This window comes from Purpureocillium takamizusanense, chromosome 2 (genome assembly GCF_022605165.1).
Source record: "Purpureocillium takamizusanense chromosome 2, complete sequence".
In the NCBI taxonomy this organism is placed as follows: Eukaryota; Fungi; Ascomycota; class Sordariomycetes; order Hypocreales; family Ophiocordycipitaceae; genus Purpureocillium; species Purpureocillium takamizusanense.
Genome location: NC_063069.1, coordinates 5399382 through 5424384, shown reverse-complemented (window position 1 = coordinate 5424384; position 25003 = coordinate 5399382). Strand labels below are relative to the sequence as shown.

Here is a 25003-nt window from a genome sequence, read left to right as displayed (position 1 = left end):
AACCCCATCATCGCTCCTATATAAAACTTGGTCAACAAATACCAGTCCGTTCCAAACGTCATTCAGTATCAAGTTGCAGTCGGCTTATCCAATTGGATCACAACGTCCCATCGAACGAGCAAGTCGGGCGCGCCAATCCGGCAGCTGAGCTGTGCCCAGGATGCCGGACGGGGCGAAGGGCGCCTTGGGGGCCTGCCCGACTGCAGCTGAACAGCCAAAGTGCGACGCTGTATGGTCGGTCGTGTCCGAAGATGGTCAGCGAGGACTGACCAGAGTCCAGACCATGCGAAGCACAACCCGTCCCTCCTATAGGCCGCGTATAAGTTGCATCCGAACCCGGCCAAAAGAGGCCTCTCTTTTTCTCTGAGTTGAACCACGGAACTTTTCTTCTTGTCTCCATGAATGACGCGCGATTCCTATAATATCCGCTTTGCCTCACCATGGACGACGCAGTGTAAGAAAGACATTGACAGGAGACATTTGAGTCATGACAAATCAGCCAACTAACATGTCTACAGAGGAAGCCAGGACATTGCAGGTCTTTTCGAAGACGCAGAGCAGTTCCTCACAGTGCGGCCCGTGGGCAGCGGGAACATCTTTCCCTCCCTGTCCACCCAGGCAGCCAATATCCCGGACATGGTGTACTTCAAGCTTATTCCGAGCGCCTCGTCCAAGGCAGGAGGGATGAGCTACAACCTGAGCTTCCACGGCCGGTACAAGAAAGAGACGTACTCGCGACAGGCATATTATCTGGGCTACAAAGGCGGCGCCTGGAGAACCAACACGCCTGCCTTTGTCGACATTCCGAAACATCCCAAGGCGCCACCGGAGGGCTGTGAAAGCACAATGCTCCTCACGGGCATGCTGAGCGGCTGCTCCATCGTCGTTACGTCCCTCGACGAAACCCACTACCGCGTCTTCCACGACCCTCGCGGCAACGCCTCTGAGCTGCACGACAACGTCGTCATGGCTGTCGACCAGGACGACGCCGTGGGCAAGACGCACGACGATAAGCCCGTCGCGGCCATGGACCACCGCGACTACGGCGACGAGCGCGGCAGCCTCGCCACGGTGCTCATGCAGTACAGAGGCAAACACTCTGGGTGGAAACTATACGCGCAGCTGCTCCAGGGCGTGCCTCCTGCCCATGATGAGTACGAGTTTCGCGACAGCGACCCCGAAAAGCATGTCATCACCAGGTTCATCGACCCCGCCGCGCCCGCGAGGCGCTGGCTTGCGGAAGAGAGGATCGCGAAGGCCTGCAAAGACCGCGAGCGAGTCCGCCAGCGAATGCGGGAGATTGCCACTAGCTTCAACCCTGCAGAGCTCCCGAGCCTCCTGAGGGAAACTGACGGCGAATTCGTGTTCAAAGCAGACGAGCCGATTCCCAAACTCAGTAACGCGGCTGTCCGCGGCACTCGAGTCTACTTTGAGTACTTCCGGGGCGTCAAGGAGAAGCTCATGCTCGTAACTCAGTTGCAAGATGACCCAGGCGTGGGGACGGCAGACAGGGACGCCGCCAGGCGCATGTTGCCAGAGATCGAGTTGCTGTTGGTAGACGGCCAAGACTACGACTTCCTCTATCTTTGGCAGCTGACACGACGCGAGGGGGGCGCCGCGGCAGTCGTCCAGACAGAAGACGTGCTACGCGCCGGGCTCCAGGGCGCCACGTCGGGAGAGAAATTCGATATGCTGGCGGCGAGGCTACGGATGACGCCCAACAAGGCCGTGACGGACGGGTATGCGGCGTACGACAGGATCCAAGTGCGCCAGTATTCTGCAGGCATGACATCGCTAGACTTAAGGAAGCTCTGTCTTGGGTCGCTCTACAACCTAACAGACACGCAGCTGGGCGCCCTCCTACATCGTGTGGACGATGCTGCCGAGCAAGAGGGGCTCGAACGGTTAAAGGAGGCCAACCGTGTCATCGAGTACCTGCTCAAGGATAGCGGTGGAAAGGTCAAGGCGATGCCACAGGACGTCATGCTCCGCCTCGGCGGGTGCGGATGGTCCTACCCCCTGGTGCGCGCCGTCGCGGTGGCTCTCTGGGCGGACGGTGAGGAAGCCGTGGACCGCATCATGGCCAAGCTCGCGTCTCTCCGCACAGCCACGCCCGTCAACTCATCAGACGCAAGACTACTGCTCTACGGACTGCAGAACCTGCGAATTGGCGCTGACGCTTTGGCGGCGTCGACGGCACGCGGCCGAGTTACCATCGAGCAGGCCGTCGAGGCTCTGCAAATCCAATCCGGCACGGCGAGTCGGATGTTCATGCTACACACCGAGGGCCACGCCATGCTCCTTGGGGCTACCATCAGGAACGCCTATCTTTCTTCCTACCACTTCTACGATCCCAACTTCGCCATGGTCACGTTCGATACGACCGACGCGCTCATCAAGGCCATGTCGCGACATCTGGTGACCGAGCAGTGGGCCACAGCCTACTCAGCCTCTGGCACGCCCATGGCTCCCGTATTCGAGCTGGTTGAGATTTGCTCGGCGGACTTGTCCCAGGTAGACGTTGGCTTCGATCTCGTCGTGCAGGACTTGAGCTCCGCGGAGGACCTCTCCCAGACGGCGGCCACCAGGGCGCGGCCTAATCCGGACAGGGTTGCGCGCGAACTCGTAGGGGACCCGGACTTTAAGAGGGCACTAGCGGCGGCAGACGAGCGGCAGCAAACGACATGGAATAGCCCTTGGACGTGGAGCGGGGATGCGAGGATCGGCGTGCCGGCCCAGGTGCTGTGGAAGATGTATGGTCTCAGTCTCGACCAAAAACCCGGTGAGGGGGCCGACGACGATGAGCCTGACGCTCCTGCGCCTTCTTCGCCCTTGGGCACGAAGGAATAGCTGCAGGGATCGTGCCCAACCAACCTCGGGATACTACGGATTGGACGTAGCTCATTAAGCCGGGCCGGGCCACCACTGACCGCAACTTTTCGTCAAGGATACTCTATTAGTAAAAGTCATATGTATTCGGTTTTCTAAGAAAGAAGGAATACGAAGTACGAAGAAGAACTTGGGGTAATTGACTCGTAGGCCCCTAATATAGGAGACGTGGCATCTATTCTGGACTATAGATCCGCTCTCGTAGCGTAGTTGAACTCCAAGACTGGCCCTTCCACCCCTGAGGGTTCCAACCGATTCCACATCTCATCGACGGAGAAAAAAGTGAAGGGGTCGATGTAACCGTATCGTGTCCAGAACGATCCACGGTTTGCCTTTCCGCCGACCACTGGACGGTGGCGTCTCCGGACTCGGCAGCGAAGCACACACATGTTCCCTTCGAGGAAGCCAGACCTTTACTCGATAGGGCCGTGCAACCCCTTGAACCATCATCTACCTGTCGGACCCCCCGGCCAATGGAAGCTCTTACACGCCCCGTTGCTCTCTCTCCGGTGCGAACGCCAAGCGGCGGGACTGCATGTAAGCCCATGGGGGCCGGGCTATTCTGGGACTTAGCCGTTGGTCAGGAGCCCCTTCCCCGGACGATGGCAGCGAAGCTGAGAGGCAACTCCGGACAAACCAGAACGACGGAGGAGCCGCGATGGGAACAGAGGAGACGTGCGAGAGAAGAGCTGAGATGCCCATTGCGGCCGGGTGTCTAGCCCCGTGCCCCGTTCAACCGCTCCGATGCCTTTTGCGGCCGCGCCTCGTTGTCGTGCAGCAGCTGAGGAACGGTGAGTTGCAGGATATAACCAAATGTGTTCTTTCATGGGTCTCGGGTTCGGCATCGGAGATCACCTTTGTCCAATAGTCTTGATATTCAAACCTCCGCCGGCGGATTATTGACGGCGTCGAGGGCGGTCACGATAATCAAACCGCCCGGGCTTCAACTGAACACTGAACATCGTGAACTTGCTCCGTGTCCAGATAGCCGCCCTGTTCTCTATTTAAACATGCCTTGTCTCGCTCTCATGGCAGTTTTCTTCCTCCTCAGAGCACTCAGGAAAGCTTCAGCCATCGAAAACACCAAGTACAACATCTGCAACATCAGCAACATCAGCAACATCAGCAACATCAGCAACATCAGCAACAACAACAACATCAGCAACAACAACAAAAACTCCTCATCACTCTAACCCCTTTGTCTTCTCCTCACTCCCGCGAAAGGGCACCAGCAACCACCACCATCATCATGCCTTCCACCATCCCCTACGACCCGAGCCTCGTGCTCGCCAACGTCGTCCACCCGGACCGCATCGCCAACATCTCCAAAATGTCCGACATCCAGTCCAAGGCCGACGCCGCGCAGGAGCACCTCAACGCGCTCCTCGCGTCCAAGCGCAGCCTCGACATGACCAAGTCGGAGCTGCAGAACCTGGGCGTCCCCACCACCGCCCTCGAGTCCAAGATGGAGGGGCTCGACAAGGCCATCGGCGACGCCGCGGGCCAGTACTGCGAGAAGAAGCTCGAGGTCGAGGACGAGCTCGTCGGGTACCGCGAGAAGATCCGCATGGTCAACTACGAGGCCGAGAGCCCCGTCGACTTCGTCAAGACGGAGATCAAGACGATGCCCCTGTCGGCCGACTCGCTCAACATGGACGTGCAGTACTTTTCCGTCGACATCAACGAGCAGCGGTCCGACTCGCACGCCAGCGCGGTCTCCACCTTCATCTCCTCCTCGCTCTCGTACCTGGGCAACGACGTCTCCAGCCAGATGAGCAAGGCCGCCCAGTCCCAGGTCAGCAGCCAGACGAGCAAGCACAGCCTCGCCGGCACGCTCGTCTTCTCCGTCTCCTGCACCCATAAGAACGCCTCCATCCTGGCCCCCTTTGTCATCAACGTCGACAAGGGCATCAAGGTCTGGAACGACCTGTTCGGCAAGGACGACCAGATCAAGCCCGAGAGCTCCGACAACATGCTCGCCATCGCCCGCGCCTCGCAGCAGGACAGCGGCCAGAAGGAAAAGGAGTTCAGCATCATCTCCGGCATGACGTACGGCTCCAGCTTCGTCGGCATGGTGCATATCCTCAACGTGAGCGAGAGCACCTCGAGCGAGAGCCTCAGCTCCTTCGCCGCGTCCCTGCAGTCCCAGATGGACGCCGGCGCCTGGTTCGAAAAGGCGTCGGGCGGCTTCGGCGTTAACACGTCCTTCTCCAACGATGTCAAGAACCTGCTCAGCTCGCAGAACATCTCGTCTCACGTCACCCTCATCAGCATGGGCGTCATCCCGTCTATTGTCGCCAGCCAGGTCAAGCTCGGCGTGGAGAAGTTTACCGACTTCGACCCCCAGAAGAGCATGGCCGCCATTGCCACGATCCAAAACGCCACCGCCGCCGACCAGGACGCCGTCAAGTCGGCCGCCGACTCGGCGCGCACCGGCAAGCAGATGCAGAGCATGAAGTCGAGCGAGATCAAGTCGGCCTTGTCGGCCCTGGGAGAGATTGACGATGGAGCGAACAAAGTCCTCGACATCAACTCCCTCATGACGGCCCTCGAGGACTATCTCAAGAAGGCTGCCGACGGCAAGAGCGGTGTTCCCATCAACTACTACCTTAAGAGCATCACCAAGAATATGCTCGCCGAGATGTGGGTTTCCAAGTACTATCCCGGCAAGTACCTTTCCATCAAGGCCGATGATAGCACCGACAACAGCAACAACAACAATAACGCTAGTTAAACTTCGTTACGAGGGTCGCCTTAAAGATCATCTATTTGAGTACATGTATGGGGTAGTATGTCGTCTTTAAATAGGGGTGGATTAAATAGCGGGAATAGGGTAGCGGTTGTGTCTCTGGACAGGGAGCCGACCTCACTTGCAATACTACTCGTTCTCGTCAAGCCAGAAAGTTTACAACAAGGCACATAAGGCACATACTGTCTAATGGAAGTCGCCCGTACGTGAGACTTGGTGGTGCAAGTTCAAATCTTCCAAATGATTGAAATTGTACTGCGACTGAATTTGTTGCACTGATACCCAGCACCTCCAGGGTAATAGCTTCAGTCAGCTAATAGGTAAGAGCGCTTTCGTTAGCCACCAGACACGGACGAGGTACTTCGTATAAGCCATCGGTATGACAAACCCAAACCTAACCTCCCCCAGAAAGTACCCTAATGTACTCCCCACGTCGACTCCGCCAGAGAAACTTCCGCACCTTAAGATACTTACGCCCCTGCCGCCCATCAGCACCCCCCTACACATCCACCGTAACGATTGACTTGTTGTTTGGCACTCCAAGTCAGGGGCGTCCACCCGTACAAGCTTACAGATCCTCTTGTCTCCCCCCCCCCCCGCTTCCCCTCCCGCGCGGGAGCTTAGGTTCCCGCCATCTTCCTCCCCTCTGACTCCAGACCGGGCCTGGTTTCACCATCAAACATGGTTGCCGGCCCTTGCAATCACCAACACCACATCCCGTCGGCCACGATTCACCATCTCATGCATCGTATATATATATATATACATGCAACACGGTATGGCAACAGCTCGCGGTGGCTGCCTGCCAACCAACATCGGCACCGACTCGTGAGCATCATTGGCTCATTGGTGATCCGATGCAACGCGGACCTTGTTATGGCATCTTGCCATGGCATCGCGAGTTGGGCTCTGCTGAGAATCGTACAACTCCATGCCGCCCAAAGAGCAGCTACGGAAAAAATCTTGCTTGAAGGATATACCTTTCCCTGTCGCATTGCAACGTAATTTGTACACGCCAAAAGTTCAAACCCACCGATCCGAATCCTCCTGGCAGCGGCCTCCTGGTCGCCCACGTCATCTGCCCTGCGCCGGTTTTGCATGCTTGCTAATATGGCCCGCCCACCCATAAACTCCAGCCGTCGATACAATGTAGACGGCCCCCGTATAAGACCTCATGCCCTTGCCATGCTTTGTACTATAATACACTATTCCAACAGTCCATCCTTAATGCCACAAGGTCGGTACCCTTCTAGGCCAGAAGCCCCCCACCCCATAAAAAACACCGTGTCCCGGTCTCATCGCTTCCTTGTGTCTTTTCCCTTCTTTTTCTTGCTCTTCTTTTTGTCCTTGGGCAGCTCCAGCTTCGTACCCTCGAGCTCTGCCGCCATGACGCCAAGCATGTAATCGTCAATGTTGCCAACTCTGTCTCCCCAAGCATTGTACTCCACATCTTCGTCCAGCTGCACCGAGTCGACGCCGTCTAGGACGCTGCCGTCCAGCACCGACTTGGCGGGCGTACCTTGTCGTGTCGTCGATGCCCCCGAAGCGGGGCCGCTGGGCTTCTCTGTAAAGTCGGCATCGTCTGCCTGTATTTCACGCTCCGCGATCCTCGCCGCGGCGACATCTTCCCTGTCCTCGGCTTGCTCGAGTACACGGCCTACGGTGCGCTGGTCTTTGCTCTCCGACGGTCCGCCCAGGACGCGGTCGAGAGCAGCATCTGCAGCGGCCACGCCCTCGCTCGTAAAGTCAATTTTCTCACCCAAAACGTCCCGGACGGACACGCGATTGAAGTAGTCAGTCGTGAACTCGCCCTCCTGGATGACGACATCATCCAGCATCTGCTTCTGCGAGGCCTTGCGCAAGATGTTGGCCTCAATCGTGTGTTCGCTGACGAGACGATAAATGTGCACGTCGCGTGTTTGTCCGATTCGGTGGCAACGGTCCTGGCACTGCTTGTCCATGGCTGGATTCCAGTCCTGGTCGTAAAATATGACCGTGTCCGCTCCCGTCAGGTTGATGCCCAGCCCACCAGATCTGGTTGACAGAATGAAACAGAGGATGCGAGGGTCGTTGTTGAATCGGTCCGTCAAGATTTGGCGCTGCTCCACCTTGGTCGCGCCGTCAAGGCGTAGGTACTTGTGGCCGTGTATGTTGAGAAACTGCTCCAAGATGTCGAGGACCTTGGTCATCTGTGTAAATATCAGCGCCCGATGGCCGCCTGCTTGGAGCCTACGGAGAAGTTTGTCGAGCACTTGAAGCTTGCCACAGTCGTATTGCAGCAGTCGTTTGTCTGGAAACTGTATGCTGAGACGCATGCGAGCCTCATGCCAGGGGTCCGGAGGCGCCGCTTTCGGCATAAAGGGGGCCCAGCGGACAGGCGCTGACAGCTTCAAGTCGGCATCAGTGAAGGCTTGCACGCCCATACGACCAAGCATGGGTCGTTCCAGGTCGCGCGTCACGACCGCTGGCGTTACGCATGAAAATTTCTCAATTGTCGTCTTGAAGCTGTCGGCTCGCTGGTCGAGGCTGGGAATCAGGTTGCGAATAAATGTGGAGTCGTCTTCAAACCAGGCCATGATCTTCCGAGGCACCCTCGGACGAGGTCGACAGGGGCGCCGGTGTGCCTCTACGCTGACGAGATTGACCAAACTCTCGCCGTAGATCGGTCGCTGCTGACGGCGGAGGGCGTTGAGATAGACACAATGTTGGAGCTCTTCAAAGCGTCCCCATCGAGACGCACCTTCAAGGTAAGCAATGGTGGATTCTACCGTTGACGGGTCGAGTGTCATGCACGAGCTCTGGGCGCGGCTCCGTTGCGCCTCCCTAAGGTCCATGAGCGTCCGGTGCGAGCTTAATTGTGCGATTCTCTCCGCTCTCGCATTCGAGAGCTGCTCGTGCTCGGTTGGGATGAGGTTGAGGAAGCTGAGATTGACCTTTGCCATGGGCGGCGTTGCTAGCAGCGAGTGCCGCACTATGCGTTCTGTAAATTCGTAGTCGCAGGGAACGGACCGTGCCATGCGGAACGAGGTCATGATGGGCCGGTCAGTGAAAAGGTCTGGGTGGTTGCAGACCTTGCGTAGTTGCATGAGGCAGTTGATGATGGACATGTAATTCCCCGATGCCAGCGTTTGCTTGGTGTCGGCTCGGGATAGGAAGCCGTCATAGAGCTCTCGCTGGCGTTTCGATAGGCGGCAAAACTCGACGTGCTCGTACTTGCCAGGCATTTGCTTCTCCACATCGGCCTTGAGGCGCCGGAGCAGGTAAGGGCGCAGAACTTTGTGCAGTTTGGAGATGATGGCTTTGGCCTCTTCGTCCATCTGCTCTCTGCCACTCTCCAGAATTTGGGACTCTGGCTTGTGGAACCAGTCCTGGAATTCCTGGAGATCTGCAAAGCCGCCGACGCCATTCTCAGACGGCATCAAAAAGAACAGCAGCGACCAGAGCTCGGTGAGATTGTTTTGCAACGGCGTGCCAGTAAGAAGTAGCCGTGCTTGCGTGTTGAACCCCAGGAGTGTGCGCCACCGCTGGGACTTGAAGTTTTTGATGTTGTGCGCTTCGTCGAGAATCATGTAATGCCAGCGTCGCCGCTTGAACACTTGGTGATCCTGGAGCACCAGCTGATACGACGTGATGCACACGTTCCAGACGTCGTCGTTGTTCCAGCCCTGGCGCTTCCTCTTGCGCTCCTCTTGTGAGCCATAGTATGCGAGAATCTTGAAGCCCGGGCACCACTTTTTGAACTCCATCTCCCAGTTGAGCATCACACTGGTGGGTACGACAACGAGGTGAGGACCCCAAACCTCGTGGGAGCAAGCGAGGTGGGCAAGCAGAGCGATGGTTTGGATAGTCTTGCCCAATCCCATTTCGTCTGCGAGGATACCGTTGGTGTTGTTGGCGTACAGACCGGCCAGCCAGTCGAGACCATCTCGCTGGTATTCGCGCAGGGTGCCGCGAAGGAGAAACGGAACCTCCATTTTGTGGCTCTCGGGTGCCGGCTGCGAAGGAGACCGACTCTTTCCCACCTTGGCCACAGCAAGATCCACTGTCGAGGCACCATCAACGTCGGAAGGCTTCGTTTCTGATGTCGCTGGTGACTGACTTGGGTCTTGGCTGGCTGGGTTCGTAACCGGCTCAGTCTCAGGGCTAGCGGGCTTCTCAGCCACCGCAGTGTGCTCACCAGGATCGCCTGCCTGGTCGGCGTCCGCCATGGCTACATCATCGGCGGGAGAGGTGTTCCGCTGTGCGTCGCCATTAGTCTGTTGGTCCGGGATGTGTGCCTTGTCATCTTCATCATCCCTGATCTGCGTGGTGATCGGTTCATCCGCTTTGGCCGAAACGTCTACTTTGTCAGTCATCGCGTCTTCGTCTTGTGGTCCATTGGCTTGTTCATCCTCAAGACCATCCCCATTCACTGACTCTGGCAAGCGGACCAACGACATGGCGTCGTCGTCGTCGACAGCGTCATTTGTGATAGGACAGGCCTTATCGGTGCCGTCCGGCCCTTGAACATGGGTATCGTCGAGTTTGATGTCATCCCCATTCGCCGTGGTGTCTTCTGGAGCCTGGTCCTGGATTTGTTTCAACTCGGACTTGCCGAAAAATAGGCCAAGCAAGCCTCCAGCCTCTCCTTCAGACTCATCTGCCGATTCGTCGCCACCTTCTGATTCATCGTCGTCGTCGTCGCTTCCCATATCGCTGGAACCCAGGTCGTCGTCCATGTCCACCGACTCGTCGCTGGTTTCTTGCGCAGCATCAGCGTCCGTTTCGGCGGTGGCGGGATCCGCGCTGGTGGTGTCATCATGGCTGGGCGAATGTGGCCCTAGCTCGGGGATGTGCGCGTATTTGGCTCGCAGTTGTTCCTGGGTCAGGCCCTCGTCCGCCACGTCCTTGGACTCATCTCCTTCGTCGTCATCCGAGGTGGACATGTTGTCGCTATCGTCGTCATCTTGGCCGTCTTCGTCCGAAAGGAGGTCGTCGTCACCATCGCTACCGCTGCCGCTCATGTCATCGCTGAGATCATCGAAGCCGTCTTCATCGGACGGCATTCCAGAGTCCAACTCACGCCGCGCCTGGAGTTTCTGTTCGGATAAGCTGACAGCCTCGTTGAGGGCCGCTTTGACCCGTCGCTGCTCCTCAGCCTCCCATTCTTCGAGGCGCCTTTGGTTCACCTGGGCCTTGACATTTTCCCATGTCCCAATGAGCGCCCTGATGACTACTCTGTACCGCAGTATCCACTTGTCGCGTTCTTCTGCCTCGACTTGCTCGGCAGACTTGGGCTGCCGTCGCCACCACTCATCGCGGCAAGCCTCAGCGAGCTTCTTGGCGGTCGCGCGGTGGCGTTGCTGCTCTGCGAGGAGCAGCTTGCGGAAGTTGGACATGGCTTTGACCATATGATCCCGACGCGCCCACTGCCGTGGTGGCTCCTCTTCACCCTCAGGTGCAAATAGGGAGCATCTTTCTCTGGAGAGCAAGCCGCCAGGTTCGACCTCGTGTTCGATGCGCAGTATCGTTTGCGCCTCTTTGAATGCAACATCATCAGTGTAGGGCGGTCCATCTTCAGATGCCTGCAGACCGCCCTCCTCGACGGGGATGTCGCCTGCGCGCGCCCAAAAGTCCTCGAAGCTTGTACCAATCTTAGGTCTCTTCCGCACCTGATCAGGATGAACCAGAGGAATGGCACCTGGCACGATGCGCCATCTAGACCGGGGCGATCGACCGCTGGCATCGTAGTAGCCAAACTTGGAATCGTTGATAGGGCTTGTATCGGAATCGGCCGCAAGGCGTGAGGCTCGTCGCGGACGGGTCGAGTGCCGCGTTGGCTGAGGTCGCGGGGAAGGGGTGCGCCGCCGCGATCGATTCGAGAGCCTGGGTTCGGCGACAGGCTTCTTGGAGGCAGACTTTGGTGTGGATACCACCTTCTTCGCCGCCTTGTCCTTGCTCGGCACCGACCTGGACCCCTTGGTCGACGCCGACGTGGTGTCTTTCTTTGGCGTGCCAGAAGGCCTGCCTCCAAGAGACTGCCTCGTCAGCCGTTTCTTCCCGGGGGGGTGTAGGTCGAGTGGTAATGTGTTGATTCGACCGGACTTGCGCCGGCCGTTTTCAGTGTACGACGTCGGTCCCTCGGCCTCGATCTTTTTCCAGGGAGGCGACTCGATCTTTGGCTTCCGCGCCGTCGGGGGAGGTGTCGAGTCTCGGGTCTTGCGCCGCTTCGTAGGTCGTTCGCTGTCGTCGTCGGAGCTATCGTGATGACCGTTGAGCTCTGCCGGCACGTGTCCATTTGTATGCGGCGTCGCGTCATCGTCGGCGTGTTCTTCAGTGAGGGGCGCGAAGCCACCATCGCCAATCTTGAGCTCCTCAATAGACGCGTCGTCGGGTGGCGGAGACAGCTCGTCGCTCGAGGAATCCGGGTCCGCCATGGCCGGCTGGACCTTGGGCGACGCGGTCTCGGGCATCATAGCAGGGTGGAGCCGGGAGACGCAGAGGGCGAGATCTCGCTGAGGCGAACATTGGCAGGGCAAAAATTAGGGTCTATGGAATCGTAGCGCTTTAGAAAATACTCATACAGAATTTGCACATGATCAGAGGCCTGTGGCGTGGCCGGCGGCGGATTTTGTGCTAGAATTCGGTGTCGTCAGCAAAACTTTTGAGACGGAGAGAAATTGGTGGAAAGGGAGCAGGTGACATGGGGGGACGTTTCGCGGCGGACCAGAGGTACGTACCTCCACTTGCTTGTGTCGCGCCTGCTGCTGGAGCTCAGGCTGCTGCTGAGCTGTGGGTGTGGTGGCCTTGTGGAGGGGGCGTGTTTTGCCGTTTATGCCTGAGGCACCAATTACCTACTGCCGGAAGCCGCCATCACCACAACCTCCATTGTACCAAAGGGCCTGGCTCGACTCGAAAAAGGCCGCCATCGTCACCGAGCAATTGGGCGCCACACATCGCGAATCGCCCTCGGTAAGTCGGCTACGCGAAGCTGCCGCCTTGCGCGACAACGCGTGGGCTGGGTTACTGACGATTGTCGCGCAGATGCTCCCTCAACGAATTGCGCGGGCGTCGGCCCTTCGCAACGGCCTCGCGGCTGCACGACGCCTTCCGGTCGCCCAGCGACGGGCCTTTACGCCCGCATCCTACACCGATAAGAAGACGCTCGACGAAAAGTATCCCGATCGCCAGGTGCTCAGCGAGGCGGAAGACCCCGGCATGGTCAGTCGCGAAGGCAATCTGAAGTCGGTCGAGTCGGGGACGGCTACTAACTACGACGAACATAGAACGGCGGCTACATCAACCCTCCCCGCATCAAGCGTCAATTCCGCGACCCCTACGCCACTTGGTGGGATCCGCAAGAGCGACGCAACTTTGGCGAGCCTGTCCACGAAGACAACGACGTCCTCGGAATCTTCTCTCCATGGGAGTACACTTGGACAACCACCGGCCCGGGCCTCATCATGGTCGGCACCTTTATCGCCGCCTTCCTGGGTGTCTCTGGTGTCGTGTACATGAACTACCCCGATAAGCCCTCGTATCCGAGAGAATTTGAGGGCGGGCTGGAGCGGGAACTGGGTGGCCCAGGGGCCGTAAGGGTATGTGATCCTTTTCCCACGCCTCTACCTGGCGGGCAGTACGTGCTGACATTTTTCTAGGCACGAATGGCCGGAGACGATGACCCTTAATCGCAGGACGGCGTTTGTACATAAGCTAGATGCGGAATACAGGAAAACTCGACGACACGATGTGCTGTGGGTCATGATGTGAGCTGCCAGGCAGGTGCGATTCAGGACGGTTGACGAGGCCATGACGTGGCCGGTGTAGTACCTATGCATGCAATTTCCTCTGTTCCTCACTCAAAAGGCCTGACTCTCGCCACCGACTTCGTCCTGTGATGCCACCCTTTGCGCTCGGTGGCTACCAACGTGCTATTATGGCATGGCCTGCACCTGCTCGACTCGCCAAGCTAGGTAGCCGTCTGCCTTTGCCCCTACCAATCTCCTTGATATCCGGAAGGAACGCCTTGAGTGACCGACCCCGCTCGGCAAAACGATTTGCATCTCAGGTCGGGGTCTACTTGCGCCGTGCGCTCGGCATCTCTGCCGCCGCGCAAGGTCACTCTGTCCATGGAACAATCTGACCACTAGCTTCACTCGAGCACGCGCCTGCGATTCTCGATGGTGCGACCTGCCCGCACTTCGTCCGGACTCGCCTCTGGGCAGCTCTGACCTGACATGTGCAGCAAGGCCGTCGGTCCTTCTCAGAGCCGTGACTCCTGAAGTTGCCCCCGGCGTCTCCATCATCCAAGGATAGGCACCCGGCCCGACGACAGACCGGCTGCTGTATTGGCAGTCTGAATTTCGTTGGCCCTCCGCTTCGCTCCCTTTCTGTCAACAGCAGCGTTGGCACCTTGAACGGACCGCCCTTCGAGGATCACTGCCCAGTGCACTCCTTTCGGAGTACCAGGCGTGAATGATCAGGATCCCAACGGCTGCTCTACTGCTGCTGCGACATTGACACTCGCATCCGTTCACCGGAAGACCCAGGCCATCACCAGGTCCCATCATCATGCGCTACCAGGACTGGGACATTCTCCTGTTCCCAACAGACTGCAAGATCCCAATCAAAGAGTTTAAGGTGGCTTGCCATGTCGTCCACGACGCAGGTACGTGGCTGGCCTCGCCTGCGAATCCCGACTGTCGCTGATGGCCGCGTGCAGAGTTCGCCCAAAGCCATGGATCCCTGGGCCTTCCGACGGTCTGCTGCTTCGTCCCCAGCCTCCCTGCCGGATCAAACTTCCAGGTATCGATCCACTCGTGGTCCACGCCCATCGTAAGCCAATTTACCAGGGCCTACAGCGAGTTTAGCGAGGCGGTCAAGTTCGAGGCAAGACTGTATATTGATGGGAGACTGGTAGCGTACGTATGGCGTACAGCCATGCAATGTCGGAGGCTGACGGGAGCAGATCTACGACGCTGAATCGAGACTACTGCTCGCCGCATGTCATTGCACACACCTGTGGTCGGTCAGGCCATGATCCTGCCCCCAACACATAACTAAGACCGCCTATAGATGTTGCAAAGAGTGGAAAGCTTGAGCCGCTCCGGTTCCCGCTCTTTCAACGAGAGCTGCTCCAGCAAAGCCATTGGAGCCCAGCCGATGACCTCGGCCGGATTAAAGTCGTTCTCAGCGAAGGGTTTCCTCGGGACTCGCTGTCACTCCCCGTCGAGCGGGTCAAGAACATTGTCATGTTCTCCTTCCAGCACGCCCCTCTTGGTAGGTCTGTCGCGGGTGGGATCCCTTGGCTATGTGTCTAACCAGCCGACATAGACGTGCTGGAAGCAGCGTGCATCGCGTGGCCCAACGCGTCCCTGTGGCAGCGCGTGCCGTTTACCTCGTCGATGCCAGTCCCCTCGTATCCCTCGGGCGATGCGGATTCGCATGCCCATTCCCCGCGGCGGCGAAGCGTCCTCCCTCGGGGCGGCGTGCCTGCACCCTCACGAAGAGCTACGGTGCCACACGCTCCGACGCGCTTTGGATTGCAGGGCTCGGCGGTACTTCCAAGCTCTGTGGAGTGCCTGGGAGAGAACTTGGTCGATCCATTTACAAACAAAAATGCCTATTTTGACTGGCTGATGGCCAGTGGCCAAGGTGTGCCGCCGTGGGACGACGACGGTGCGCAACATCGACATGACGCCCGAAGGATGAGCACCGACATCAGCATGCCCGACTACACGCCGATGAGCAATAGAGAAGCTTCAGGACAGTCAGTAATGCCGGCCGACTTGGGTGTTGCGCGAGAGGAGGATGGGTCCGCCCATCTTCGAGTGCCCACGAACACGCCAACAACATGCGGCACGGGAGCCTTTGAGGCCGAAGGTACGTGAAATGCTTCGCAAGAGCCGTCTCGACCACTAACAGAATATTGACCAGCGGTGCCGTTTCCCATGCTCTCGCACAACTCGGTGATCCCTGCGGAGCTGGCCAATTCTCTGACCAACTCATTGCTGAACCAGCCGATGCCAATCCAGTTCCAGCTACAATGCCAGGCAAACCAAGAGCCTGCAATGGAGGTCAAGTCGCGCAAAGAGAACCGGGACCATGGAAGGGCACACTCGGCGTCGGATATGTCCATGGCTTCAGCCCAGGACCACGTCGACATGCGGCGGGTCTCGCAGCAAATGTTCATCCCGTCAGGCGGCGGTATGCCTGTATGCACGGTGCCGTCGCAGGCGAACAGTCCGCAGAGCAAGGGGCGCTCTGACACTAGCCGTGTCCCTTGTCAAGGTACAGACGCGAGTGGCTTGAGGGTGCCTCTCGGTGACGCGATGGTTGGCAGCGCAGCAACGACGACGGGGGAAAAGGGTTTGAAGCGCCTTCGCACCTTCACTCCGACGTCTGCGAGAACTGTTGAGGACGAGGACGAGGCGCGGCGGTGCAGCTCGAGCGCGCGCCTCACTCCATTTGCTGACAGCAAGGAGAACGTTGGTTGACTACGACGTGTGCCAGACGTGACTCGGGCCGTAGGGTCTTGAACTTTTGAGTTTTGCATCAGTGACACTTGTAGGATTACACTGGCAAGTACATTTTGTAGCAACCCAGAGGTAGCATGGGTGGCGTCGAAAGACGCAAGTTTGCGTGGAGGCTGGTCTGGTGTCTGCGTGGGCGTACAAGAGGAAGCTGGTATGGGGTTCCGTAGGATGATAATACGAAGCACACATGAATTGGTACATTCTACGACCGGTGTCGCTCTAGGCAAGTCTTTTTGCCTTGCTTTGGGAGACTATATGCTTATGGGAGGGCCACGGCTTGGAGTCAGAGAGGCTCCGCGTTGGCGTTGGCGCATCTCCGTCGCTCAACAGCAGGGCACCCGTGGGGTGAGCGTGCCACACTTGCAATCCCCGCTGGCAAGGTTTGCTTTCTGAGTGACGGAGCAGTACTCGGTATAGTAAAAATGAGACATTATATATCGTAGTCTATGTACGTGGTTGATACGTTAAGCATGTTGGACGAGGGAGTCGTGACTATTGGCAGGTTGACGGTGTAAGTCAGGTCACGCGGACCGAGTGCATGATACCTAGCAAGCAAGCACGTGTGGGCGCGCCGCTCGTCTCTTCGCGAGGGGGAAAGAGCGAAGACGCGAAGCGGAAGGTGCGAAGGTGCAAAGGACGACGGGCGGGACGAAACGAGGCCCACGCCCGATTATCCGCCAACGCCCTCCCTTTTGCATCCCGCCATGCATCGTCCATCCCCCAATGCATTCATGCATACACATGTCCAACCATCTCCACGGGTCTGGTGTGACAGTCTCCTAGGCCAGGTTGCGCCGCCCGCGTCGCAAAGGTCGAACCTAAAGCCAGTGGAGTCTGGACAGCCTCAGTACCTCACGCATCGTCATCCAGGCCCCCATAGGACTTGAAGCCATGTCAGCAGGCTTGTTCGTCTTGGACTCGTCATGGCCAGTCTGGGCGTGAAGGTGTCAAGGAAGAAAAGGACGGAATCCCGAGGACTAGGGGAGAGCGGATGACGTGACTGACAGTGACCAACGAACGGGCCATGCCCAGCAAGTCTCGACTCGCTGGTCGCTACCTAGCCGGCCCGTGTAAGTCCCCCAGCTCGAGTCCAAGTTTATATACAACCGTATTTGAGAGTCGACCACATGGCACCCTGTGATGGACCCCTCCAAGAGAAAAGGCCTGACCGAGGCAGAGCTGGCCCGCCACAGCGTACACCTGCCCAAAGACTCGCTCTTGACTTCCATAGCCATGTCGTCACGCTACTTTCTGGACGACCGCGATACGCACTACATGGCCCATAGCATCAAGCACTGGCTGTCCGACGACGAGTGGCAGGCGCCAACCACAACAGCCATGCCCAGCACCATTGCGAGCCTCAAGTTCCCTGAGCGCGCTGCCGCCAGATCCAGCGCGCGAGACAGCGAGAGAAACCGCCAGATTCGCACCAGCATGATGCTGGGCATTATACCATACGGTGCAGTCCGTCCCGGCGAGCCGCCCTCCGCGAAAACCCGGAGCCTAGATGATGTCGCGAGGTCGGGTATGATATCTAGTGGGGACGTAATGAGGCACAGATTAGTGTAGCTTGTGCCCGTCCGGGTTAATCTGCCGACGACAGTCATTTCAATAAGGCTTACTTTGGTTCTGTCAAAACTACGCCGCCCCTTTTCTCTCATGGGTTCAGTCCATGGTCCCTGAGCTCACCCTCACTCCCCTGAGAACGTATCAACCGACTGCCACCTCCAGCCGACGCGCGACCCCCACCCCTTGCTATAGCGCGCCACGACATCTTCAACGCTTAAGCTCCTCCAGTCCTTCTCAAACTCGGGCGGCCGCGGCGCCGACGTATCCACGCCCCCGCCCCATCGCCGCTCCTCCTCCGACATCCCTTCTACCCACCACTCGCCCGTGGTCCGACACCCTTTACTCCGCTTGCACCGCTTCCCGCACGAGGGGCACGCGTGGTCGCGCCGCCAGGCGTCACTTTTGGGGTGCGGGTACGAGCATGAGCGCGCTGTGTGGCCACCCATACGCGCCTGCAGTCGGCCTCGAAAGTACGCGTGGCTCTCCTCGGCTGCGCGGGATGGCTGTGCGTGGCCGTGGCGGAGGGAGATGCGCCACGGGCTGTGGAAGGGGGTGATGCCGCGGGCGCGGGAGAGGTGCGTTTCGAGGAGGTAGTCGCTTGTGGAGAGGAGGACCGCGTCTACGCATGCTGCGTCTTGTTCTTCGACGACCTCTTCATTTTCGGCCTCCTCTGCTGCTGCTGCTGCTGCTGTCGTCGTCTTCTCTTTCTTCTTCCTGCTCGTCCTCCTCGTTCGTGAGGCGCCGCCGCCGCCGCCTCCTGACGAGACGATGTGCACAGACACAGACTCGCTCTCCAGCCGTCGGAAGAGCTCCGTATTCGCGGGGTCGCACGCCTGCGCCAGCGAGAGGTAGACGGTGAAGTCGTCCCGCGCGAGGCGGAGGTTGCCCTTCACGGAGCAGGCGATGAGCCAGTCGAGGACGAAGGCGTCTGAGGCGATGCGATATGCCAAGACGTAATGGTGCCGAATATCCACGACGGTGGTAGCAGTTCGCAGGCCGGATGTCGTCGTCGTCGTCTTCGGCAGTGTGCCGAAGATGGCCCCCGCGTCCTGGCCGACCCAGAAGCGCAACCAGGTGCGCAGGTTGCACCAGTCGGTGTCGTTGTATGGGACAGGGTGGTCGATGATGGTGCGGATGTAGGCTGTGCGGCGTGTGGGAGTGGTGGCGGCGGCCATGGAGACGGACTGTTTATTGCCTGGGTGCGGCTGGGCGATGGCCTTGCTTGAGTCGCAACCTCACTCCCAATTTATGTTTCTCTTTTTCTGAAGGTAGAGACTGTCAGATTGGGCAAGAACCAGACTGAGTTTTGCTCTGACACAATGGATGGCACGGGTATAAAAGTGAAATTATGAAGTTGACGTTGACGTTGAAGCTGGTTAATAGGGCTAATGAGTGAGTGAGTCATTGGAGTTTGCTGACAACACCGGGGATATAGTCCGACCAACGTAGCTAGTAGTAGCGGTTATATATAGCGTGTGAAGGTTGCGCTATGGAAGGGTATTATTTATGTCAATGGGTCTAGGTCGTGGTCGCCTTAGTTATGCCGAGTGCTTCGAGCCTAAAACGGTCACTGTAGGCATGCAGACGGAACAGCGTTCAGCAGGTACCATTGCCAAAACTCGCGGCGAGCCACGGGGTCTGTATTCGGCTCCCAGGGGGCGCCGCCTGCCGCAACGAGCGAGGCAAGGAAGCACGGTGACCAATGTTGCGGATCGATGTCAATTTCGCCGTTTTCTGAGTCTTGGTCGTACATCTCGCGAGCAATAGCGTGGTAGGCGGTGTTTAAACAAGCAAATCCGGCATAGACTGCCAGGAAGTTTTCCGGTTCCAACGCGTCATCCAGCTTGGTGTATAAAGAGTCAAGAGCGACTGGCAGACTTGAGTTGTGTGGATCCCTCAACGCTTCTGATAAAAGCTGCATCGGTTCGTCATCGTGTGCAAATTTCGATCGCCAAGCCGCATAGGCACGGTCGGCGCAGATTCGTTCCAACCGGAGCAGTGCTTCGAGATCCTGCTCCGCAACCTCATGGCGTATCCGCATCCTAGTGACATAGTTCAAATCGCCGTTGTGCGGAATATCCCTAGCTAAGCGGGCTAGGGAATCCTGATCCAATGTCATGATGATGTTGTGTAAATGGCGAGGCGGTGAGATTGCTGCGAAGTGGACACTATGCGTTGAACAGAGTGGGTGGGTGGGCAACACAAACTCACTCATCGGCGGAGTTGACTTATTATTCTAACCTGAACTGAACGGTTGTTACGGTTTCCGAAACTAATGTTTTGTCAAGGGTATCACGTGCGGTATCACCTGTCCTGCTTCGTACTTCGTACTCTTCGGCCTGTTTTCTCGGTCTGTTTCCTGCCCCAGAACGCTTGCTTGGCCAAACGGCGACCAACCACGGTCAAGCGAGTCCTGCAAGCCTGGCGGCGAAAGGACTTGACGCGCAACCTTGCATTTATTAACCTCGTCTAACACGCCAGGATAAGCGCCAACGAACGGCCAGGCTGCATATGCGTTGAATCACTAACCTGTGCGATGACGAGGCCTGGCCCCATTGGGAAACCCGTGTCTATAGTCTCCCCAGGGTGAAATATTATTATATTACTGGTACAGTCTAGATTCGGACGTCTCTCTCGCCTTGGAATCACTATGTGACCGACCTGATGTGTCAATAAAACGCGAAGCCATTCAATCCTCCATCACTCTGCAGCCGACAAACACCGCGTTTCGTCTTCAGCCTTCCATCGCCGCTCCCTCGCAGACTGCAGGCGAGACGAGTCGACACTTTCACCCCCGGTCAAATGGCCCCAATCCATCATCAAAACTAACATAAAGGGAAATTCATGAGCGAGTCTGCCTCACCAGACTCGTCTTCTCTGCACAGCTAAAAAGCAAGCCCCCCACCCATCATGACGTCCCCATCGCCGTCGCCACGGACGACCACGCCCGCCAACGTCGTCGTTTTCGGCCCCGGCGCAAACTGCACCCTCGCCATCTGCCCCGTCGAGCTCAGCACCTACAAGTATCGACCCTCGCTGGGGGCCAACGCCGTCCTCCTGGCCCTGTTCTTCGTCGCAATGAACATCCATGTCTATCTTGGCTTGCGCTGGCGCACCTGGTGGTTCATGGTCTTTATGATGGTCGGGTGCGGCGCCGAGATTATCGGATACGTTGGACGCATCCTCCTGTATACGAATCCGTTCTCGTACGCCGGGTTCCTCATCCAGGTGATATTCATCACCGGCGGGCCAGCATTTTACTCGGCCGCTATATATATTCTGCTCTCTGTGACGTGAGTATAGTATGCGTACATATGCGTCGTTGGCACCCGCACCGGTCAGAGCTAACCACCAACCCCGTGCCCAACAGCATCGAGCACCTTGCTTCCGACCTGTCGCGCATCAAGCCCGTCTTCTTCTACTGGATGTTCATCGCGGCCGACCTCGTCTGCATCGCCCTCCAGGCCTCGGGCGGCGCCCTCTCCACTGTCAGCCTCGGCGCCAGCCAGACGGGTGTCAAAGTGGCCCTCGCCGGCCTGGCCTTGCAGGTCGTCGTACTCTTCATCTTTTGCCTCTCCTTCGCTGACTATATGATTCGCTACTTTCTTAGTAGCGGCTCTGCCGGCAAGAGGCCCATCACCGCCAGGATGCGCGTATTCTTCGGCTTTCTCTCCCTGGCCGTTCTTTGTATCCTAGGGCGGTGCTCTTACAGGTGCTACGAGCTGAGCCAGGGGTACCGCGATTCCGACGTCATCACTAACGAGGGCCTATTTATTGGCCTAGAGGGAGTGTATGTGTGAGTTCAAAGTCAACTCATGGTAACTTGTTTCCTGAAATCAATATAGGCTCATTGTCGTCTCCGTGTTTGCGCTTATCGTTGCGCACCCTGGCCGAGTCTTTGGCTGCCAAGATCAGGTTGCCTTGGAAAGCACCGGCCGTTGCGCAGAGGATATGTCAGAAAAATAGACTGGCAATGTAGTCAAGGATCGACCCCATAACGACTCAAGTGCGTCTTCACTGTTATAGTACTGTTTCATCCAGAAATGGCGAGACTCATTGCCAACACCTGCATTATCTCGACTTACGCTCGTCACTAGCCGTCCAGCTTGCAAGTTTGACCCGTTTCGGTCCCGGTTCCGCAAGCAATCGAGCAAGGCGTCGGTGCTGGCACTACGCTGTCCTCTTCAGACCAGGTCTCAACGTCGGGGCTGGAAGTCTTAGCTGAAGCCAAGCGCAACCTTGCTATTAACTACAAGACTCGTAGCTTCCGCTGTGGAGCTTGTGGAGGTCTTAGGGGCTGCAAAGGTCACAGAGCTATACAAGTTGCGGTCACAGAGGTTATATTATCAACGTCTTAGGTTCGTGCCGGTATATCAGGTTCTATTATGTAGCGGGTTGTGTTTGTTTTTTACTAGTATATTAATAGTATATATTTAATTCTTAAGACACTTTACAATTCTAGCACACCACCCTTAGATATTAAGGCACTTAAATAGTCAACTCATGTCAACATTTGTGCCTATAGACTGCGCAGCTTCAACGACGACGCCGTGTCCGAGCCATGCTTGAGACCCAGCCACTAAGTGACAAGTTCCATGACATGTCAATTCCCCATCCTACTCATTAGGCAGGGTGAGCCCAGCCAAGACGCCTCCGCCCAACGTCCCAAACAACAAACGCCGTCTGCAGCGCCGGGTTGCCCCAGACCGTCACCCCGCCGCCGTTGCCCTGTATGACGCCAAAGCACCTCCCCGCTGCCGCCGAAGAGCCGCCAACCCCTTGGTCGCCTTCGCCGCCGGCTCTGCTGCTGGTGCTGCTGCTCCGCGTCCTGCGCGTCGCCTGCATGGCCGCCCCCGGCACCGTGAACCGCTGCTCCTCGACGCCAAACGTAAAGTCGGGCAGCTCCTCGCCGCACGGGAACGTGTACCCGCCCATGGCCCGGACGCGCTTCGCACCGGGCACCCGCGCCCAGTAGTCGTCGACGATGCGCTGCGGCAGCAGGATCAGGCTGGACCCCGTATCGGCGACCCCGTGGATGTGCTGCGCGACAAAGGGGCCGCGGCCTACCTGGTAGCCGGTTGATGACCAGCTCCAGCGTCCGATAGTGGTGTTGTCGCCGATGACAGGCGTGTAGGTGATGTTGCCCTTGTGCTTGGAAGGGTCTATATACCCGAAGTCGCATGTGCCCTTAATGGCAGGTCAGTTACCACTTTTGATAGTTACGATAGGGGAAAAGGGGGGGAGGGGGGGCGGGGGTTGACATGGCTGTGTGCAACTCGGACGAAGCGCTCAAGACACACAAAGCACACGAACGGCGGCGCTTGAGGTGGACGAACTAACTTTTTCCTTTACAAGACGCGTCGTAAAGAGCGACTCCTTAAAATTGTGCCTCGCCTTGGAGAACCACGTCCGCCTCGCCCTCGGCCGCACCTTATTAAACTCATCGAAACCCAGCCCCAGCACGCCCGACGCGTTCATGCCCAGCTCGACCCTGTGCGTAAGGACCTGCACCGCCTCGACAGGCTGCCGCAGCACCGTCACGCGCCCGACCGTCACGTTGTCGCGGTACACGATGCCGCCGACGGCCGTGCGCCGCCGCCCGCGCCCGGTGCCGGTGCCGGTGCCGGTGCCGGTGCCGTACGCGACGGCCCACGTGTCCCCGTCGGCCCGGCGCGCCGTGGAGGAACGCGACGGGCTGTACCGCGGGCGGCGCCCCACGGCGTGCGCGGGCGTGTCGCTGCTGCTAAAGACCCAGAGGTCGCTGGACCCCGTGTCGAGGAGCAGGTTGAGGCGCTGCGGGGGGGTGCCGACGTGGGCTTCGATGAGATACTCGCGTCCCCCGCGGAAGCCGAGCTGTGAGGATAGAGGCGCGGAGGGGGCAGGCCAGCGCTTGCGTTGCCGACTGCTGCTGCTGGCGGTGATGTTGGTGGTGATTACGGCGATGTCCAGATCCTCTTGGACCAGCAGGTCGTTCAGCTGCGGCGATGATAAGGGGGTCCCGTACTTGAGATATGTACGAGCAAGCTCCAGGGGTCCGCTGCGCTGCTGGAGTGACAGCGGCGGTTCGGCGTCGCCCTCGATGGGCAGTGAAAACGCCGTGGCGGGTGCCGCTGGCCAGTTGCCATCGTTGTCGTTGTCGTCATGGAGGCCATGCCTGCTCGACGCAAGACCGAAGAGAGCGGCCAACAGCAGCAGTAGCAGCGGGCCTGGAGACGGCATGTTTGTCTCCCTTCAGACGAGGGGCAAGCAACTCCGTACCGTTTCGGTGAATATGGGACCGAGAAAGCCAGGCCTCCACTTCGGATGGTGGGTTGTTGCTATCCAGCGTGCACGAAACGCTCCTCCAGCTGTCAGTTACGGCACCTTGAGAGTATATACGTTGGCGTTGTCGCGGAAGACATGAAACCGGTTCTGGATCTACAATTTCAAGAAACTCTTATTTATAAACCCGTTTCACATACGACACAGAGAGGAGAGAGAGGCTGATCCTTTGGCGCCCAGAGTTCTCGTCGCCGCCCACGTTAATTACATGGATGGAGGATTCGAAGCCAGGCATTAACATCGCGCAAGTTCGGCCAGCGCGCCGCCGCCGATGCATGCGTACGGACTAACCTTGGGCCGAGGTGAGCTGAACCTCGATGTAGACTATATATGGATAAACTTTGCTCATCCTTTTAGGAGTCTCAACTGTCTTGAGGCGAATTGTCAAGAACACCACTACTATCCATGACGTACAGTGGAAACCCGTCGCGGGACATGTAGCTCGCGCAAACTTTGCTCTCCTGGGCGCAAAGTGTGAATCACACCATGCAGACGCCGCCCCTGATTAGGATCTCTTTATATCGGGGGGGGGGCGGGCTATATCAAGCCCGCCCCCCTGGCGAGCTGAGAGAGCGGACAACTGTGCGGCGCGGGTTCGTCGCACCGAAGTTTGTTTTGTGATACACTGATGGAAGAAGGATTGATGAATTACCCGGAGCGAAGTTCGAATAGGCGCGCCGGCCCCCAAGCCGGCGCGGCGCAAAGTCCTTGACGGGGAGCCGGTGACGGAGAGGCGCACGATCCATTCGCATGGCATCATTCCGAGCGACCAGTTTGCTTTGCTGAGCTTCCACGTGTACAAGTCGCCAAGGTCCGCCCCAGTCGGCCATTTTGGTACGTCGTACGTAAACTATATTGTACATGCAGCCGTTATGCTGTGGCGTTGGGCGACGAGGAGTGTTGCGTCAACCGGTCATGCCTACTAACTTACATGCTGAGTGTTTCTACCTCGTGTCTCCTT

General features: G+C 58.0%; 11 protein-coding genes across 12 annotated transcripts; 7 read left to right on the top strand and 4 right to left on the bottom strand.

Moving 5' to 3' along the window:
* Positions 1–233: 233 nt before the first annotated feature.
* Positions 234–2850, top strand: JDV02_003452 (uncharacterized protein; the record flags this gene model as incomplete). The annotated part of the gene is made up of 2 exons (XM_047984580.1): positions 234–454; positions 519–2850. Exons 1-2 carry the CDS (start codon positions 441–443, stop codon positions 2848–2850), a joined length of 2346 nt encoding a protein of 781 aa, XP_047840554.1. The 5' UTR covers positions 234–440.
* A 1067-nt stretch (positions 2851–3917) lies between these two features.
* JDV02_003451 (uncharacterized protein) lies at positions 3918–4082 on the top strand (the record flags this gene model as incomplete). Its single annotated transcript, XM_047984579.1, has 1 exon — positions 3918–4082. The coding sequence occupies one exon, from the start codon at positions 3918–3920 to the stop codon at positions 4080–4082; it is 165 nt and encodes a 54-aa protein (XP_047840553.1).
* A 56-nt stretch (positions 4083–4138) lies between these two features.
* JDV02_003450 (uncharacterized protein) lies at positions 4139–5623 on the top strand (the record flags this gene model as incomplete). The annotated part of the gene is made up of 1 exon (XM_047984578.1): positions 4139–5623. One exon carries the CDS (start codon positions 4139–4141, stop codon positions 5621–5623), a length of 1485 nt encoding a protein of 494 aa, XP_047840552.1.
* A 961-nt stretch (positions 5624–6584) lies between these two features.
* On the bottom strand, positions 6585–12290 carry SWR1 (DNA helicase). The gene has a single exon (XM_047984577.1). The coding sequence runs from the start codon at positions 12091–12093 to the stop codon at positions 6934–6936; it is 5160 nt and encodes a 1719-aa protein (XP_047840551.1). The 5' UTR covers positions 12094–12290; the 3' UTR covers positions 6585–6933.
* Positions 12291–12451: 161 nt separating this feature from the next.
* JDV02_003448 (uncharacterized protein) lies at positions 12452–13472 on the top strand (the record flags this gene model as incomplete). The annotated part of the gene is made up of 4 exons (XM_047984576.1): positions 12452–12589; positions 12662–12838; positions 12904–13215; positions 13276–13472. The coding sequence occupies 4 exons, from the start codon at positions 12452–12454 to the stop codon at positions 13303–13305; spliced, it is 657 nt and encodes a 218-aa protein (XP_047840550.1). The 3' UTR covers positions 13306–13472.
* Positions 13473–14188: 716 nt separating this feature from the next.
* On the top strand, positions 14189–16264 carry JDV02_003447 (uncharacterized protein; the record flags this gene model as incomplete). The annotated part of the gene is made up of 6 exons (XM_047984575.1): positions 14189–14285; positions 14340–14538; positions 14586–14641; positions 14693–14896; positions 14951–15499; positions 15554–16264. The coding sequence occupies 6 exons, from the start codon at positions 14189–14191 to the stop codon at positions 16111–16113; spliced, it is 1665 nt and encodes a 554-aa protein (XP_047840549.1). The 3' UTR covers positions 16114–16264.
* A 1028-nt stretch (positions 16265–17292) lies between these two features.
* Positions 17293–17721, top strand: JDV02_003446 (uncharacterized protein; the record flags this gene model as incomplete). Its single annotated transcript, XM_047984574.1, has 1 exon — positions 17293–17721. One exon carries the CDS (start codon positions 17293–17295, stop codon positions 17719–17721), a length of 429 nt encoding a protein of 142 aa, XP_047840548.1.
* A 122-nt stretch (positions 17722–17843) lies between these two features.
* Positions 17844–18896, bottom strand: JDV02_003445 (uncharacterized protein; the record flags this gene model as incomplete). Its single annotated transcript, XM_047984573.1, has 1 exon — positions 17844–18896. The coding sequence occupies one exon, from the start codon at positions 18894–18896 to the stop codon at positions 17844–17846; it is 1053 nt and encodes a 350-aa protein (XP_047840547.1).
* A 392-nt stretch (positions 18897–19288) lies between these two features.
* On the bottom strand, positions 19289–19840 carry JDV02_003444 (uncharacterized protein; the record flags this gene model as incomplete). The annotated part of the gene is made up of 1 exon (XM_047984572.1): positions 19289–19840. One exon carries the CDS (start codon positions 19838–19840, stop codon positions 19289–19291), a length of 552 nt encoding a protein of 183 aa, XP_047840546.1.
* A 540-nt stretch (positions 19841–20380) lies between these two features.
* On the top strand, positions 20381–22181 carry JDV02_003443 (uncharacterized protein). 2 transcript variants are annotated; one of them, XM_047984570.1, is made up of 4 exons: positions 20381–21014; positions 21092–21511; positions 21567–21727; positions 21819–22181. In XM_047984570.1, exons 1-3 carry the CDS (start codon positions 20632–20634, stop codon positions 21685–21687), a joined length of 924 nt encoding a protein of 307 aa, XP_047840544.1. In that variant the 5' UTR covers positions 20381–20631; the 3' UTR covers positions 21688–21727; positions 21819–22181. The 2 variants fall into 2 exon arrangements, with proteins under 2 accessions (XP_047840544.1, XP_047840545.1); XM_047984571.1 differs by having other exon boundaries at positions 21092–22181.
* Positions 22182–22344: 163 nt separating this feature from the next.
* Positions 22345–23940, bottom strand: JDV02_003442 (uncharacterized protein; the record flags this gene model as incomplete). Its single annotated transcript, XM_047984569.1, has 2 exons — positions 22345–22908; positions 23062–23940. 2 exons carry the CDS (start codon positions 23938–23940, stop codon positions 22345–22347), a joined length of 1443 nt encoding a protein of 480 aa, XP_047840543.1.
* Between the last annotated feature and the right edge of the window lie 1063 nt (positions 23941–25003).

What these genes read in the sequence shown, in the direction of transcription:
- JDV02_003443 (XM_047984570.1), top strand. Translation starts at nt 20,632, where the DNA reads ATGACGTCCCCATCGCCGTCGCCACGGACGACCACGCCCGCCAACGTC. An exon ending in TATATTCTGCTCTCTGTGAC is followed by an intron (nt 21,015 to 21,091) that starts GTGAGTATAGTA and finishes CGTGCCCAACAG; the next exon opens with CATCGAGCACCTTGCTTCCG. An exon ending in TTTATTGGCCTAGAGGGAGT is followed by an intron (nt 21,512 to 21,566) that starts GTATGTGTGAGT and finishes AAATCAATATAG; the next exon opens with GCTCATTGTCGTCTCCGTGT.
- SWR1 (XM_047984577.1), bottom strand. Translation starts at nt 12,093, where the DNA reads ATGATGCCCGAGACCGCGTCGCCCAAGGTCCAGCCGGCCATGGCGGAC.